The sequence below is a fragment of the Aythya ferina genome (assembly GCF_964211825.1).
Source record: "Aythya ferina genome assembly, chromosome: 8".
Lineage (NCBI taxonomy): Eukaryota > Metazoa > Chordata > Aves > Anseriformes > Anatidae > Aythya > Aythya ferina.
The window spans coordinates 16,635,723-16,650,137 of NC_140304.1; the positions used below are offsets into that span (position 1 = coordinate 16,635,723).

The 14,415-nt window shown below is 36.0% G+C and overlaps 1 protein-coding gene across 10 annotated transcripts in view; it reads right to left on the reverse strand.

The window, feature by feature from the left end:
* The window catches only part of SWT1 (SWT1 RNA endoribonuclease homolog), a 41,310-nt gene that overhangs the window by 20,534 nt on the left and 6,361 nt on the right, over window positions 1-14,415 (reverse strand). For 8 of the 10 annotated variants that reach the window (XM_084527360.1, XM_084527361.1, XM_084527352.1 and 5 more), the window contains exons 3-14: window positions 11,584-11,642; window positions 9,558-10,296; window positions 8,597-8,662; window positions 8,415-8,471; window positions 7,677-7,806; window positions 7,448-7,549; window positions 5,897-6,085; window positions 5,206-5,299; window positions 3,831-3,967; window positions 2,861-3,012; window positions 1,635-1,773; window positions 560-705 (exon numbers count right to left, since the gene is read on the reverse strand). In XM_084527360.1, the coding sequence (XP_084383486.1) occupies window positions 560-705; window positions 1,635-1,773; window positions 2,861-3,012; window positions 3,831-3,967; window positions 5,206-5,299; window positions 5,897-6,085; window positions 7,448-7,549; window positions 7,677-7,806; window positions 8,415-8,471; window positions 8,597-8,662; window positions 9,558-10,296; window positions 11,584-11,642 (2,010 nt within the window). Of the gene's footprint in view, window positions 1-559; window positions 706-1,634; window positions 1,774-2,860; window positions 3,013-3,830; window positions 3,968-5,205; window positions 5,300-5,896; window positions 6,086-7,447; window positions 7,550-7,676; window positions 7,807-8,414; window positions 8,472-8,596; window positions 8,663-9,557; window positions 10,297-11,583; window positions 11,643-11,783; window positions 12,311-12,739; window positions 12,882-14,415 lie in introns of those variants that run through there. The other 2 variants (XM_084527357.1, XM_084527359.1) reach the window with 2 other exon arrangements.

The window sequence follows — 14,415 nt, forward strand, 5'->3', positions numbered from 1 at the left end:
AGCTGAAATAACATGCCCAGGAATAAGGTCAAAAGTAGAAATTACAATTTTATTTTTAATCTTTAAGTTTTTTTTTATCAGTTACAAATGCAATAGAAAACTAATTTTTAATTAAAAAAAGATTCATTTAATTAACTATTAATTATTTTTAATTAATAATTAAATTTAATTATTTTAATACAATTGTAATTATTAATAAAATTAATAATAAGATTAATTAATTTAAAATAATTAAAATAAATTTAATTTTAAAAGACTAATTTAAAAAGATGTTTTTCTTGAAGGTAACTAAGTAATGTTTTTTAGTCACCCTTCTGACACCAGCACATTTATATTAGAAAAAAGGCCTACCAAGCACAAACATAGACACAGATATTTGCTACAAGAAAATAGATGTTAAAATTGGGGTCTATTAATTTAAAAAATAACCTAGCAACACTTCCTGCAATAATTTGTTGAATTTATGGGAATAATTTAGAAGCGTAAGATGGGTTTTTAGTACAAATATAGAGTATCTCCAAGAACTTGTTAAGTGAATGAACACTGAAGCTCCTCTTACCTCTGTAAATGTTTGGTACAGCTTACTCACTTCGGCATAAGCCTGGGGAAGTACACCATTATAGTCAGACCTTGAACTGAAAGCATGCAATAATTTCTTGGATTCCTGAAGCAAGATACCAGCTGTTGAGGAGTTCACTGTTTTACCTGATATTTAGACATTAATACGGGAAATTAAAAAGAAATAAACTAGATGTTATGAGATACTACTCTTAGGAGGCAAATCTAATACTCATAGCTGAACGAACTGAAGCGCATATAAAGCATTGAAAATGGTTCAGAAACATTGAACAGCCTCAAGAGAAGTATTAACAACAGTGTGTAGTGTTAAGACTTCTCCCTTGTTAACCAAGTCTTCCCAACTTATCCAGAGTCTGGCAAGAGGCTCAAATGGCATATTTAACACAACTGAAGAACAGCAATATCCCAGAGGATCTTTATCTGTTATAAACAAATTTATAAAAATGACATTAAATAAATGAAAGGGGGGGAGTTGTTTGTTTGGTTTTGCTTTTTTAAAAACAAACCTCCCTGTCTTCATCTGTCACATAAAGTAACCTTTACCCCTCCCCAATTTGTTTAGCAAATGTAGATCATTTGGCCACACATAATGCGGTGGCAAATGAAGGAAGGATTATTTGCTTTTTAAAAAGAGTTCAGAAACTTCAGTGACCATTGCTGCATATGTCCATTAAAATGTTTTTTCCTTGATTTTTGCAGATACAAACAGATGTGTGAAATAGATAACCCTAAATTAAAAGAAAAAAAGGAAAAGGACTACATTACTATTAATACTATTTATATATATATTTATATATAAATTTATAACTATTATATACATACATATAATAAATACTATATCATAAATATATTTATATATACCTGGTTTGGTAGGGGGGTTGGACCCGATGATCTCTTGAGGTCCCTTCCAACCCCTACAATTCTGTGATTGTGTGATTCCATGATTCTGTGATTTTATCATACAGACTATGTGCCTTTTCAAAGTGTCTAACTACTAAAACCAGAACAATGAGTTTATTTACAAGTTTATAATTAACTTTCTTAAAGATTCTTACCTGTACAAAAGTGTTTATAGAGACATTCAACAGTTGCAAGTAAGCTCCTTGGCACAACATGACCAAAGACAGCCACCCAGTGTTTTTTAAAACACTGCAGCAAGTTTGCTAATGTCCATGGTGGCTTCAGGTATAGTATCTGAAAAAGAATACATTTAAAAATCCATAGACATGGTCGTATACATTTCAGAACATCTCTGTTCTTCAATAACGTTATGATTTGTGCTTGCTCAAGTATAATTTCAATGATTCCTCAGAAATAGTTATACTCAGATTTAACAAATTTATCTATCTAAAAAATGTGATTTGGCAACATTATGGGTTACACAGAGATGCTCATGTAGGAGTGTCCAGTGTACAATAATAACCTTTCAACATTTGCATGAGGCTTTGTTCTCCTTTTCTCAAATATTGAAAACGTCCTCAAGTAAACTCTAAAGAGATTTAATGCATTGTTTATGTAGAAATGCCAGAGTAACAGTAAACATGCCTTTGATTATCTACAATTACTGAGAAAGTAAAAAGAAACACGTTTCCTACCTGTTGACTATACATACATGAAGTAATATGTGCATATCGCAATGAAATTTTAATTTATTACTATAAAGTAAAACCAGAAATTGGGAAGACATTGACAAGAATCAGGTAAGTTAATTGTAAATGCCTAAATACTTAACACTTAATCAAAGCTCTCTCTTGTGGAACGGGAGATGCAAATAGTATATAAAAGCATCTTCTCTGATGGGAGATAAGTGCAACAAGTTATTTATTTGCAACAAGTGCAAATAAAATTAATTAATTAATTAATTAAATTATTTAATAAAATAAATAAAATATATTATTTAAAATATGATTAAAGTATTTCTTGAAGGACATATTTACAATGCAGTGATTTAATCACACTGGAAAAGCAGAAATCTAGATTTAATGAAATTAATACAAAGAGGTCTGAAAACTCATACTTCACGGCCAGCATTTCTATTACTGTATTATTCAAACCCTGCCCATATTAGTAAAACACTGCACAGTCATTACTGGTTAAATACAATAATCTTGTTAGAAAGTGAAACTGGAAAATGGAACATGCTTGGTAAGTGAACTGTTACGTTAGTGAATTATATGAATTAGCTGTTTGGTTTAGCATAGGTACTAACACCGTTAAAATACCAAGGACACTTAAACCTCTTAAAACTTGAAATATTAAGAAAGACGTCATATGAAACTACCTCCATCCATAGGTTTCCAAATGCAATTTTCATTTCAGTTTCCAAAATACATGATAAAGCTTCTCCTAAATTCTTCTCAAGATCTGGAAGGATATTTGGAAATTGAGCAGAAAGATGAGCTTCGCTTCTTTCTGTTTTCTGGAATTCTGTATCTGTAAAACCAATGGCAATAAAAGGTACTTATTGCAACTGCTTCTGTATCTAATTTAGGTTGATAGAACACAAATCACTTGTTCCCATAAATAAAAGGCAGTCTGCATTTCATATTTATGTTACAAAGCAGATAAGCTAATTAAGTATCAAACATTTTTACTTATACCCACTTGTATTGCAAATATTTTTAATTATGAGCTACTAAACGAGAAAATCTTATTTCTCCAAAGCATTATTCATTTGTCATCTCATTCCATATTACTTTTTTCCTTAAATAACTTATATACAGCCAGTGGGGTTATCAGCAAGTATGAGAAGAACACTACTTACTATTGTAAGCTCTGTAAGCTATTGTATTTGCATTTTTAGAAATATGAATGGGCAACCCAAGAATTAAGACTTACTGGTTGGGAGGCAGGTAAAGCTATTATTATAAAATGTAAAGGAGTGACCTAAACATACAAAATTTTACAACTAAATATGAATAGGACCCAAACTGGTTCAACCGGAAAAATCTATTTTCAGTCCTAAAAATTTCAGAACACCTTTTAAATGACTATAAACACAGGTAATCCATGCTGTGGGTTTGTTTCTTTTTTCTGTTAAATAAAGATATGTTTCATGAATTTTCTCAAACCCTACGAGGCAGATGTTTTAATAGAGGTCTCAAACTTTCAGGAACCTGTCCAAAACAAGAAGTACTTTTATCCATTCAAAGTGTATAAAAACCGAGCTTAGAGTAGAAACTCTTCTCCTGCTCCTAAGTGATTACTGTCTCAAAAGTCAGCATATTTATGTACACATTAAACAAACTTACCATATTTTGACTGTTGCAGCTCAACACAGTTCTGGTGCCTGTTTACATTCAGATTCTGTAGAGCAGTAACCAAATCTGCTTTGCAAAATGCCTTGACCTCACTCACAATGGCTTTATTGCATAAATTTTTATCATCCCTAGAAGAGAATTAATTTCTGACATAAGGCTGACATTACTACATATTAAGTAATAAAAGTACCACATTGAATGATTTGTCTTCTGTAAGTTAATTTTGTAAGCTTCATTATATACAGAGTTTTCCATCTCAAGCAATTAGAACCAGTGCAATGAATTAAACCAGAATATTAACTAAAGCAGCTATCGTGAAAAAATGTGTTCCAGGCTCCAGGCTTGCTTTATGGAAAACAACCATAAATACTGTAGTAGTGACACCCAGTTGCTATCAACTTAGAATGCAAACAAAGCAATGTTTTGAAGACATATCTAATTAGATTAACATAACAAATCCTCATTTTTTACACCCATTTCTACTGTTCTGCTGGCCAAACTGTCACAGATGCTACCTTGAGTCATCCATACTCCAGCAGAACTACTACATACATGCAATACAGACGTGGATTCTAATAATTTCCCACAAATTCCCATTGCTGCTATTGTTGCAGCAATGCATTTTCAGATGAAAAGCACTCCTGAAGTCACCTTCAACATCTCCTGTTCTTTACTCTGATAAATCTAAAGTCATACCAACACTGTGACTGAAATAGTATTTCCAGCAACAACCCAGTTTCACAAATGAACTTACACAAACCTATGAACTTAACCTGAAGCTATACAGCAAAGAGTTTTAACAAAGACCAAACTATATACAGTACCTGTCAAGTAGTACAAACCTCTTAAAAACTAGCTTTACATGACTTATATCAAACCAAGGATCAATATTCGAAACTCAGCTGTTACCATCACAGAACAAGAGCAGAGGCAAATCTGTCTCTGTCTTCCATCTTTCTGTGATTGCCCTTGTCAATGTTTATTATTATTTCCAACCAGGTGGGCAGAAGCAAGTACCTAACTGGATCTCAATCAGTAAGACATTTTTTTTAATTTCAATTTCATAACTCTAATATTTTTTGTGAGAAATCAGAATTAAATCTGAGAAAGCTATGCTTTCAAAAGTTTTAAAATTGAACATTGAATAAACTTCATCCTATTTCAGGCCTCCTGCACATGAAGGTGATTAAGCCTACAACCTTTGTGTTTTATTGTACCCTTCTACTCCAGCTTTTAAGAGGGTGACTGCTCCTTAAAAACCTTATTGCTGAAGCAGCCCTTCACTATAAGGTATGACTTGAAAATGCTGTATTTGGCACAAGACTACCTTAAACTTCATAAGAACTCTAGAAACACAGGAACTCACGTGCACAGTATGACAACAGCTTGAGGAAAGAGGCTCTGATACTGCAGACAACATTGTAAAACACGATCATCATTATTCTCGTCACTCAGGCCATCTGTAAAGTTAGTTAAGAGTTAAGACAGAGCTGACTTGTAACTAAACATAAGAAATACTTCAGTGTAGTCATGGCACTGTTTCTAAATGTAAAAGTCCCTAAACAAGGACAGAGAAGTGTAATCAAAGCACAAATATGAGTTCTGAATTCTGAGGTATTGCTCCACTCAAGAACACTACAGTTTTGCCAGGAAACCTCCAAGTAAAACATGCATAAGTTTCTGAATACGTTAGATTTTGCTACAACTTACCCAAAAGCAAAAGCATAAAACATATCCTTAGCTTGTAGATTAAAAAAAGGAGTAACCAGATGAATTTTCATTAAGTAATCCCTCACTTAGCAACATAATAGGTGCAGTTTAAAGTGAGAAACGACCAATAAAACAATAGTGCACAAAGCACCAACACGAATAACCTATTTGCACACTATAGCCTTGGATACGCTCTGAAGCCTGCTGTAAGCCATTAGCAAATTTTTATTAGCAAAGTGTAAAATCAGAGTGAAGACCGTATTAAACTCAAAATTTATTGCTGAGGTTCACACTAGGCAAATCACAAGGATTTAAGAACCCAAAACCAAATAAACTGTACATCTTACATGTTTTTTGAGAAGCAAGCTGCATGGATTGCCCCCACAATTTTGGATCTTGTTTTTTGAGACACATGTAGATAAACTGGACTGCAGGGATAGCTTTGTCCCGAACATGCTGCAACATTTTCCCCTTCTTCAAATTGTCCAACTCTTGTAAAACAACCCAGGGAATTATCAGTGCAAGTCTGCCAACACCTACAAGGAAAAAAAAACAAACAAACAACAACAAAGACAATTTGAAAGATAAACTGATAATACAGTTAAATTTGAATCCAAACACCATATTTATCTAAGCTCACCCTCCCCACCTTTTTTTTCCCCCAATAGTTTTCATTTTCAGTGCTCAGGAACACCTAGCATTAAAAAATGAACAGCTAAAGTTCCCTCTTTCTAATCTAACTTCAAACTGGAAATGCACCAATTACACGTGAAAGTAACAATATTAGGCAAACAAAATGAATAAACAATTTTAATCAAATGGATACCTTGAAAACAGTGTGTAGCAATATTGTAAAACATTTATGGTGATTAACACCCCATCACACTCACTGTAAAATGTTAAAGTAAGGTGACAGTAGCTGAAAATACAGGAATGAACATGATAGTCACTATACAAACACAAACATGAAATAAAAGAGTAATGGTTTGCACTAACTGCCAACCAGCATTCCTATAAGATAGAAAGAGGAAGTATGGATATTGGACCATGGTTTTATTTGTAACTAATTCAGAAATTCTATGATTGTTTTGTTGGTCCACCCAAAACAAGTACTTCAATTGTTTTCTTTCCCATTCATATGAGAATACAATATTTAAGATATACATTAACATCCACCTGCATTGCAGTAAATAGGTCAGTAATCATCAACCCTCTGAACCTTTGGTGTAATGGGTCCGGTGCATGACCAGAAACAGGGAGGTGCAATATTCTAAAATAAATGCATCTGAGCCAGCAGCTCCCATTTTACACAATGCAACACCATTCCTAACTTGGGAAAGAGAAATACAGTCTGGCACACTCTTGAAAATTACTTGGACCTTTATTAAAGTTATTTTCCATTTGGCTGGAATAGGTGTATTCATTAGCTAAGAGAACTAAAACACCACAAGCACTCTGATAAATTCAAAACACGTTGAACAGCAGCTAACATGCACAATCCTAATTCTGCTAACAGTAAATCACTAAAACATCACTACCACTAGTGGATTAATGGATTAAATGTTTCAAAGTATATTCTTGTCTCTAAATGTAGACTTATTTACTTCTGAAAATTCATATACATTCCTGGGAATGTAAGTACACAAGTATAAGCATAGTAGGTACTACTTCATATCTGAACTTTCCTTAAGAGGTAGCCTATTTGGGTTCACTGAGCCAGCCACAGAAACAGTGTGAGCCTCTTGTCTCTGCATGAAACCTGATGTCTTTTCAAGGAGCCTTTTTTTTTTTTTTTCTGTGGTTTAGTTTTGTTTTTTTTTTGTTTGTTTCATATAGTCTGAAATTCTTACATCTGTTTTTTCTTAAAATTTCTTGTTGGCCACCACGTATTCACATACCTGGTATATCCTCAGATTTCAGGGACTTGACAAACTCAAGGTGACTGATCATTATATTTGTGTCAATCACTACTAGTATGTTCAGACCAGAAGTAGAAGCCCCTGGGGAAAAAAACAAACAAACAAACCAGTTGTGAGAAAATCAGTTGTATACTCTTTACTCAGGTCAGTAACTGATTTTAATGACCAGACTCAAGTAAATACCAAAGAACGTAAGATCACGACATACCAGCGGAAATATTTAAATCCTGTTCTGGAAGATCTATTTCCATACTTGTAAGTTCTCCACAGGTCTGTGCTACAGACAATGACATCCTCTTTTCAATACGAGCAACATGCAAATCTTCAACTATCTGCATCTACAATGAAAAATATGTACATATATGAACTTAATTACGTTTAAGTAATCATTTCTGAATTGTTTCCAAAAGAGATACATTTTCATTAATGGTTTTATGTTGAAACTGACTAAAACTGAAACAAAATATTTTAAGTTGGTACAGCAAAGGTAAAGCTGTGAGAATCTTCTGCCCATCCTCCACTGTAAGAAGTCCACAAAAAGACATCCAAAATATGGCCTAGAAGCCTTTGTTTGTGACCTAGTACCCCAAATTTTTCCTCCATTTTTTTGCTATATAGACTGCAATTCACCTATCATATGTTTCTCAAAAAGTATCTCTCTTCCTTCTGGAAAGTTACAGGTAGGCAAATGTGATAGCTAGATTATGCAAGCAACTACAAAGGCCCCCAGTGCTGCAGAGAATAATATAAATATTATACATTTCTATCTCAGAAAGTTCATGATTAGCAATACTTCACTTTAGTATTTGAAAAAAATGCTCTACATATTTAGAAGTGTAGATCATAAACTATCAATGAAGAATACTAGGGAAGGCCATGGAGTTGTCTAGCCACAAAACTCCATTTTTTAATATAACTAGGAAGTGTTAAATGAAGCATTACTAACCTCTTGGTCTCCTTCTAGGTTCTCACTGCCTTGAGGGGGTGGAAAGACTTCAAAGCTCTGTAGGAAGAGTTACAAAAACATACCAACACCACAAAATATCAAGAAAGACTGAGGAACAAGTGATCCCCTTGTCATGAGATTCAGAATATAGCTCTTTAGTATTAAACAAGTGCATCACTTACCTTTTGGATAGATTTTATATTCTCTCTGACTTGGTAGGAGTCAGATGTGCATGGGACCTCAAAATTCTAGAAACAAATAGTAACAGAAGTAGGATATGTTACAGTCTTTCAAAAAGAATTATTTTTAGAAAACACTGAATATTGCCAAGTGAAATTAACAGGTAATAAAGTGCGTTTTTGATATCCATGATAAAGCATCTACAACAGCATTTTAAAGGGCTTATAAGGTTGGTTTTCCTTTAAAATAAATGTAGTGTTTTACACAGTAAATTTATTTTTCCAATCTCTTGTGGGTTCAATGATTTCCATGACTCTGAATGTGATTATCATCTTTGCATGTGCACAAAATGATTGCACTACTACATGAACTGAAATTTCTAAAAATTAATGCTAGGCATGTTAAACAATGACAACAAAAAGTAAGGATGCTCAAGATAAGAAGATACGTAAATAGAGGTGTGGAGACAAACACCACTAGAACTCACAAACAAACTGTATCACAGCCAAACAAGAATTTATGCAGGAAATGAATGAATTCAGTCCTAGATCCACAAGAACAAGTTCTCCGGGCATCACTTTGCTGGCAATAAGCACCTGTTTGGCAGGGAGTTTCATTGGCTCAATTTGTGCATACAGCCCTGTCAGCTCAGAAAAAATTTCCATTGACTTACATCTAAATCGAAGTAACCCAAGCACCTGGCAGTAAGGTAAAGCTACAGAAGCATATGTGCAAATGCAGTCCTAACAGACATTTATTCCTCCAGTTTATCTAACCATTTAGCAGAGCAGAGAAGCATTTTAATGTGTTTTACAGTGTGAGCAGAAAAATCCATCTAGTTGGTTCTGGAATTCTGTTTGAATTCTGCAGGACAGTCAGCTTACATAAAAACCACCAGCAATTCAGAAAAACTGCCTGGAACAACTATCTGCATTATAACAGAAATAACTGCGTTCTTGTTACCTGCTTAAAACATACTGCTGGGGCTTCAAAGTCTGTTTCCTCAGTCCCTGAATTACCAGTAGCTTGATGAGAATCAGCATCCTGTTTTTTCCATTTACAACAGTCCCATCGTTGAGGTGTTTCAGTTGATGGTGTACGTTTATTAGCTTGGAGATTTTTCTTAGAAAACTCCTCATATCCTTCTTCATACTCTTCTTCACAAGTCCTAGATAATTTATTTGACTTCTTAGTGAAAGGCCTATCATCATGCACAGTCTCTGTGGATGTGCTAGGTGACTTTTTTGGAATTCTGACATCTTCACTCCATTTTTTGGCTCTGTCTGCCTTTTTATGGGGAACATGCAAATCATACACAGATGACTTAAATTTTTCCAACATAGTTTGTTCAGCTTTTTCCTTTAGTTTGCAGAGTTCAACTTTCTCTTTCCTTTTCTTCACCACCTTGTCCCTCTGAACTGCAAAGCTATGCCAGAGTCTTTTTCCTTCTGTTCCATCAAAAGTACCTTTGTTGTGATTTTCCCTGCTAGTAGTCATTACATCAGTGGTGCTTGCACTTTTTCCACATTTAGTTTCTTTGGATTTAAATTGTATAACTATTCTCTTTCGCTTTTCAGATTGGATTAAAGAATTGTCTGAAGTTCTGCTTCTGTTTGGAGATTTTCCTTGGGATCTTCCATCAGCACCAGTCTTAGAACTTTGGTATCGTTTCTTCCCTTGCCCATCTTTCTCTGTTTTGAATCTACAGAAATGTTACCAAAAAAAAAAAAAAAAAAAAAAAAGCTCAGTTGGTATAATAGAACAAAAAACAAAGAAACAAACAAGCACAACTGTTCTTGATTTTGGCAGTTACAACTATATATTTGTGAGTAGCACACTGGTGTGTCCTTAACCATGAGCAACATCTGTCCTTTAAAATAACTTGATAGAGCACTTTTGATGTATACATCTTTACCGGCTGTACAGCAGTTTCAATTTACCAAATTGAGAAGATTTTTTTTGCATTTTACTACCTTTTGGTTTGAGAGTTGCCCTAATGCGATCTTATCACATTGCCAAGTTTTAACAGCATTTTAGTGATGCTAAGGTGCGTCACCCTAAAATTCAAGTATGCAGCAATCTTGGTCACACAGTGCCAAGCACTTAATGGCTTTCAAACAGTGCAGGTTAAACAGGCTGAGTAACTTGGAAAAGGAATGACTGAGGGAAATACATTAACATTCTACAGGAATTATGACAGGAAGACTGAATAAGAATCTATTTCTTGTAAGAGCAGAGAAAATACTCAATAAATTTACGATACAGTAGGCTTAAAATACCCAAAGAAAGTTTTTGCCCTACTCTATAACAGCGTTATCAAAAGTACTGGAGCAGTAAAGGTTGTTTAGGAAACTTGTGTAGGACAGGTTACTTAAATGCACTGATAAGCATGCAAAAAGACTGTGCCACAATTAAGAAACAATCCAAAGCTTTACCATCTCAGGATTCACAACATCATTCTTACCTTGTGTTAAACAGTTTTTGAACACTGTTTCCACATGCTATGCTTAAGGTGAAAGATTGCTTTATTTGCCTTCGAATCAGTTACTTCACACATCTGAAGAACTCAATGATTTCAGGACTACAGGGGATCTATTAAAGGTGCTAATTTCACCGCAGAATTATCCTCCAGACTTCACTGTAGCTTTTTTTTTTTTTTTTTCCTAACAGAACATGTGTAATATGCAGTACAGATCAAGAAAGAAGTACTCAAGACAGAAAAAAAATAATTTTTTTTATGACAGTAGTGTAGGAAGGATATTATTCCTATCTTATTAGAATTTAAAAAATGTTGTTTGAACCCTGTTTTCTCCACTATCTCAACATGACCATCTTAGACAGAATCCACTCATACATCCACTCATAAATGCAATGCCAATACTTCATCAATTAAAATGCCAGATTTTATCTGGTGAACAAATCGAATACAAATCTGAAATTCAAATTCAATTTTTTAGCAGTTCTCTTTAATGACAGAGCAAAAACTTACCTGTGAAATTCTGTCTCTCCTCTCATAGTACGATTATAAGATCTTGTGTCTTCAGAGTTCTGTAAGAAGGGAGAAAAAAACTAAGGGTTTATAAAGAAAACAGCCATAACAAAACCTTCACAAGATGGAACAAGCTATTATTTCATGCTAGATTCACTCTGATTTCAAGTAAGTTAACCTTGAAAAAGGCAGATCCATACCTGTCAAGATCCAAAGAAGGTGTTTTCCCTCAACACAGCCACGATGTGCTATATACACTATCATCTTTTGAATTGTTCTACAGTATGGAATTGGATTAGATTCTCTAATTCCCTTAAGAACAGGAACCAGAGTTTGTATTTCTAAAGGTGCAGCTACTATAATAGGTTCTGTATCTATAAGGGCTGTATAGGTGGCTACTAGTAATTTTTCCCAAGGTGAGTATCATGCTGTCGCTTTGAACTAAATTGTAGAGTAGTTAATAGGGATTTCTCAAGAGCTTGTTACCACAGCCCCTCCTGATATACACTCACGTTACTTGTTTCTTATCAGGAAAATCCCCGATTACTCCTGGTTTGAGTGGAACTTGTTCTATTTCTTTAGCTAAAACCTGATAACATGACAATGTAGGGCTGTTTGAATCCGTCACAGGTAAAAGCAAACCTTTCCTGGTCCTCAGGTTGTAATGGCACCATGAAAACATATCCTCAGTGCCTGAGGCACTGTGGTGGGTACACTCCACTCCTGTACTTGGCATAAGTCTTGCTCAGGCTTAGGAGTGGCAGTAGACCTCAATGAAATCGCTCCTCAAAGGGATAGCCCATTAACAATTGAGCCCCAGGCAGAGCTCATGCCAGGGCACAACCTGATAAGGAATCTGAGAAGGACTAGGAGTCGATCACTTCATCTAATGAATATGAAAGGAAAAGCCATCATGGCAGAATTCCTCAATTCCTCTGTTACCTCCAGAATTTCGTGAAGTCTGACACTGCCTCACTCCCCTGTTGGGGGGGGGAGGAATTGCACAACTTCATTCCTAAACGAATCAGCAAAAAAACTAAATCCTGTACAATTACTGACCAAAAGACAACAGTCTTGCAATCCTACAAATAGTGATCCCAAACAAAACCCCCTGGAGCTCTCCAAGGACCACAGTGGTCTGTGCCCTCCATCTCACCCTGAGCTGTGGAGACTTCAGGACACCCCTGAGTAGATGCGCATCGCAAGGCCGACCCTTTGAGGCACACCCTCCTCTGTGGGACAAAGGAAGAAGGAGGCTGAGTAATTAAATCCCAACAAGGGAGTAGGGATACCCCTGAGGGGATGTACATCTCAGGGCTGAACTCCTTGAGGAACAAGCTTTCCACATACCAAGAGGAAGTAGGCTGAGTAATTCACTCAAGGGGATATTTAGGAAGCATGTGACTGTATTTTTAACCACCCATAGACCCTGTGGTAAGTCCCAGGTGAACCTTGCCATTCACAAATCTTTAAGTTGGTGTTTCTACTGTGGCAAATTTCTTTAGATCATTGTGTTAATTAACTATTACTTAGATACTAATTAAGTGTTGCCAAAATCATGTCCCTGCCCATGGCACGGGGGTTGGAATTAGATGGGGTCCCTTCCAACCCAAACCATTCCATGATTAAATCTAACTTTGTTATTTGTTTTAATGGTATATAATAAATCTTCAACTGCTGCATTAGAGTTAACAACAGTAGAGTTGTGCAAAATCTAATTCCATGACAGGCACCATCTAAGGATGAGCCACTTGTTATAAACTGTTATATATGGAGTGGTAATTCGTGTCGAGAAAATGGTTGATATTAATAAAGAAGGGGGAGATGTGGGAGTGTGGCCATGGGGGTTGGAAAGCCCCGTGGTTGAGATAACATTAGACTCTTAACGATGAGGCCAGCAGGAATGTTAAAGAGTTTAGAGGGAACAAAGAAGGGTGATTCAGGAGACTCCATGCAATCTCGGGTTTCTTGTTCTCCAGCCGTTAAGGCATGGAAGTTTCTGGGTGTTTGCTGTTGCTGTTATTTGCAAAGTTGTTTGACCAATGAAAAGTTGTTTTGAAAAGAACTGCTGTGGGGAGAAGGATATAAGAGGGGAGCCTGTCCTCAAGATAATAAAAAATAATAATAATAAAAAATAAATAAAAAAAAAAAGGCAACGCGATGTGATGAAGTTATGTCATCAATAAAGCAGAAAGAAGGAATGAAAAGGAACAGGCTAGCAGAATGGAGACCAGGATGGGAACAGGCACATTGATCGCCTCATGAAGATAGGTTTGGCCAAACTCAGCAAACCGCTCAGAGAAGCTCGTACTGAAAGTCACTGGAAATGGGCGCACTGGAGCTGGAAAGAAGCTCAAGCTGAGAGAAGCGGACCCGCGCACACAACTGCCCCTCGCTGGTAAGCAGCCGGGCATTATGGGGAATCATACGTCCTTAGGAACAAAGACTGTCCTGGTAGCCTCACAGCTTTTTCTCCTTATTAACGATCAGACAGTTTATGAGCCTGAAACACGGGACCAAATTGAGGTCAAGGTGTGGGACTCTGCAACTAAAACCGACAAGGTTGCAGTGGGATTGCTTGGCACCTGGCAAGCAGTCCCTGAGGCCTTGAAGAGCCCTGTGGGACCACAGTTCAGAAACGTGTGCTTTGCCAGACACTGAGGGAGCTGCGGGCTCCTTTACTGATCCGACTGCTACGCCACGGGCCCCTCTGCCACTACAGCCATCGCAGGCCTTTGCTGTTCCGCCCCCTGTTGATCTGAACGTGCCTTTTGACCCAGGCCTCATTGGCCTTGAAAAGGAGATGGATATGCTTTTCTTCAATCCGGGAAG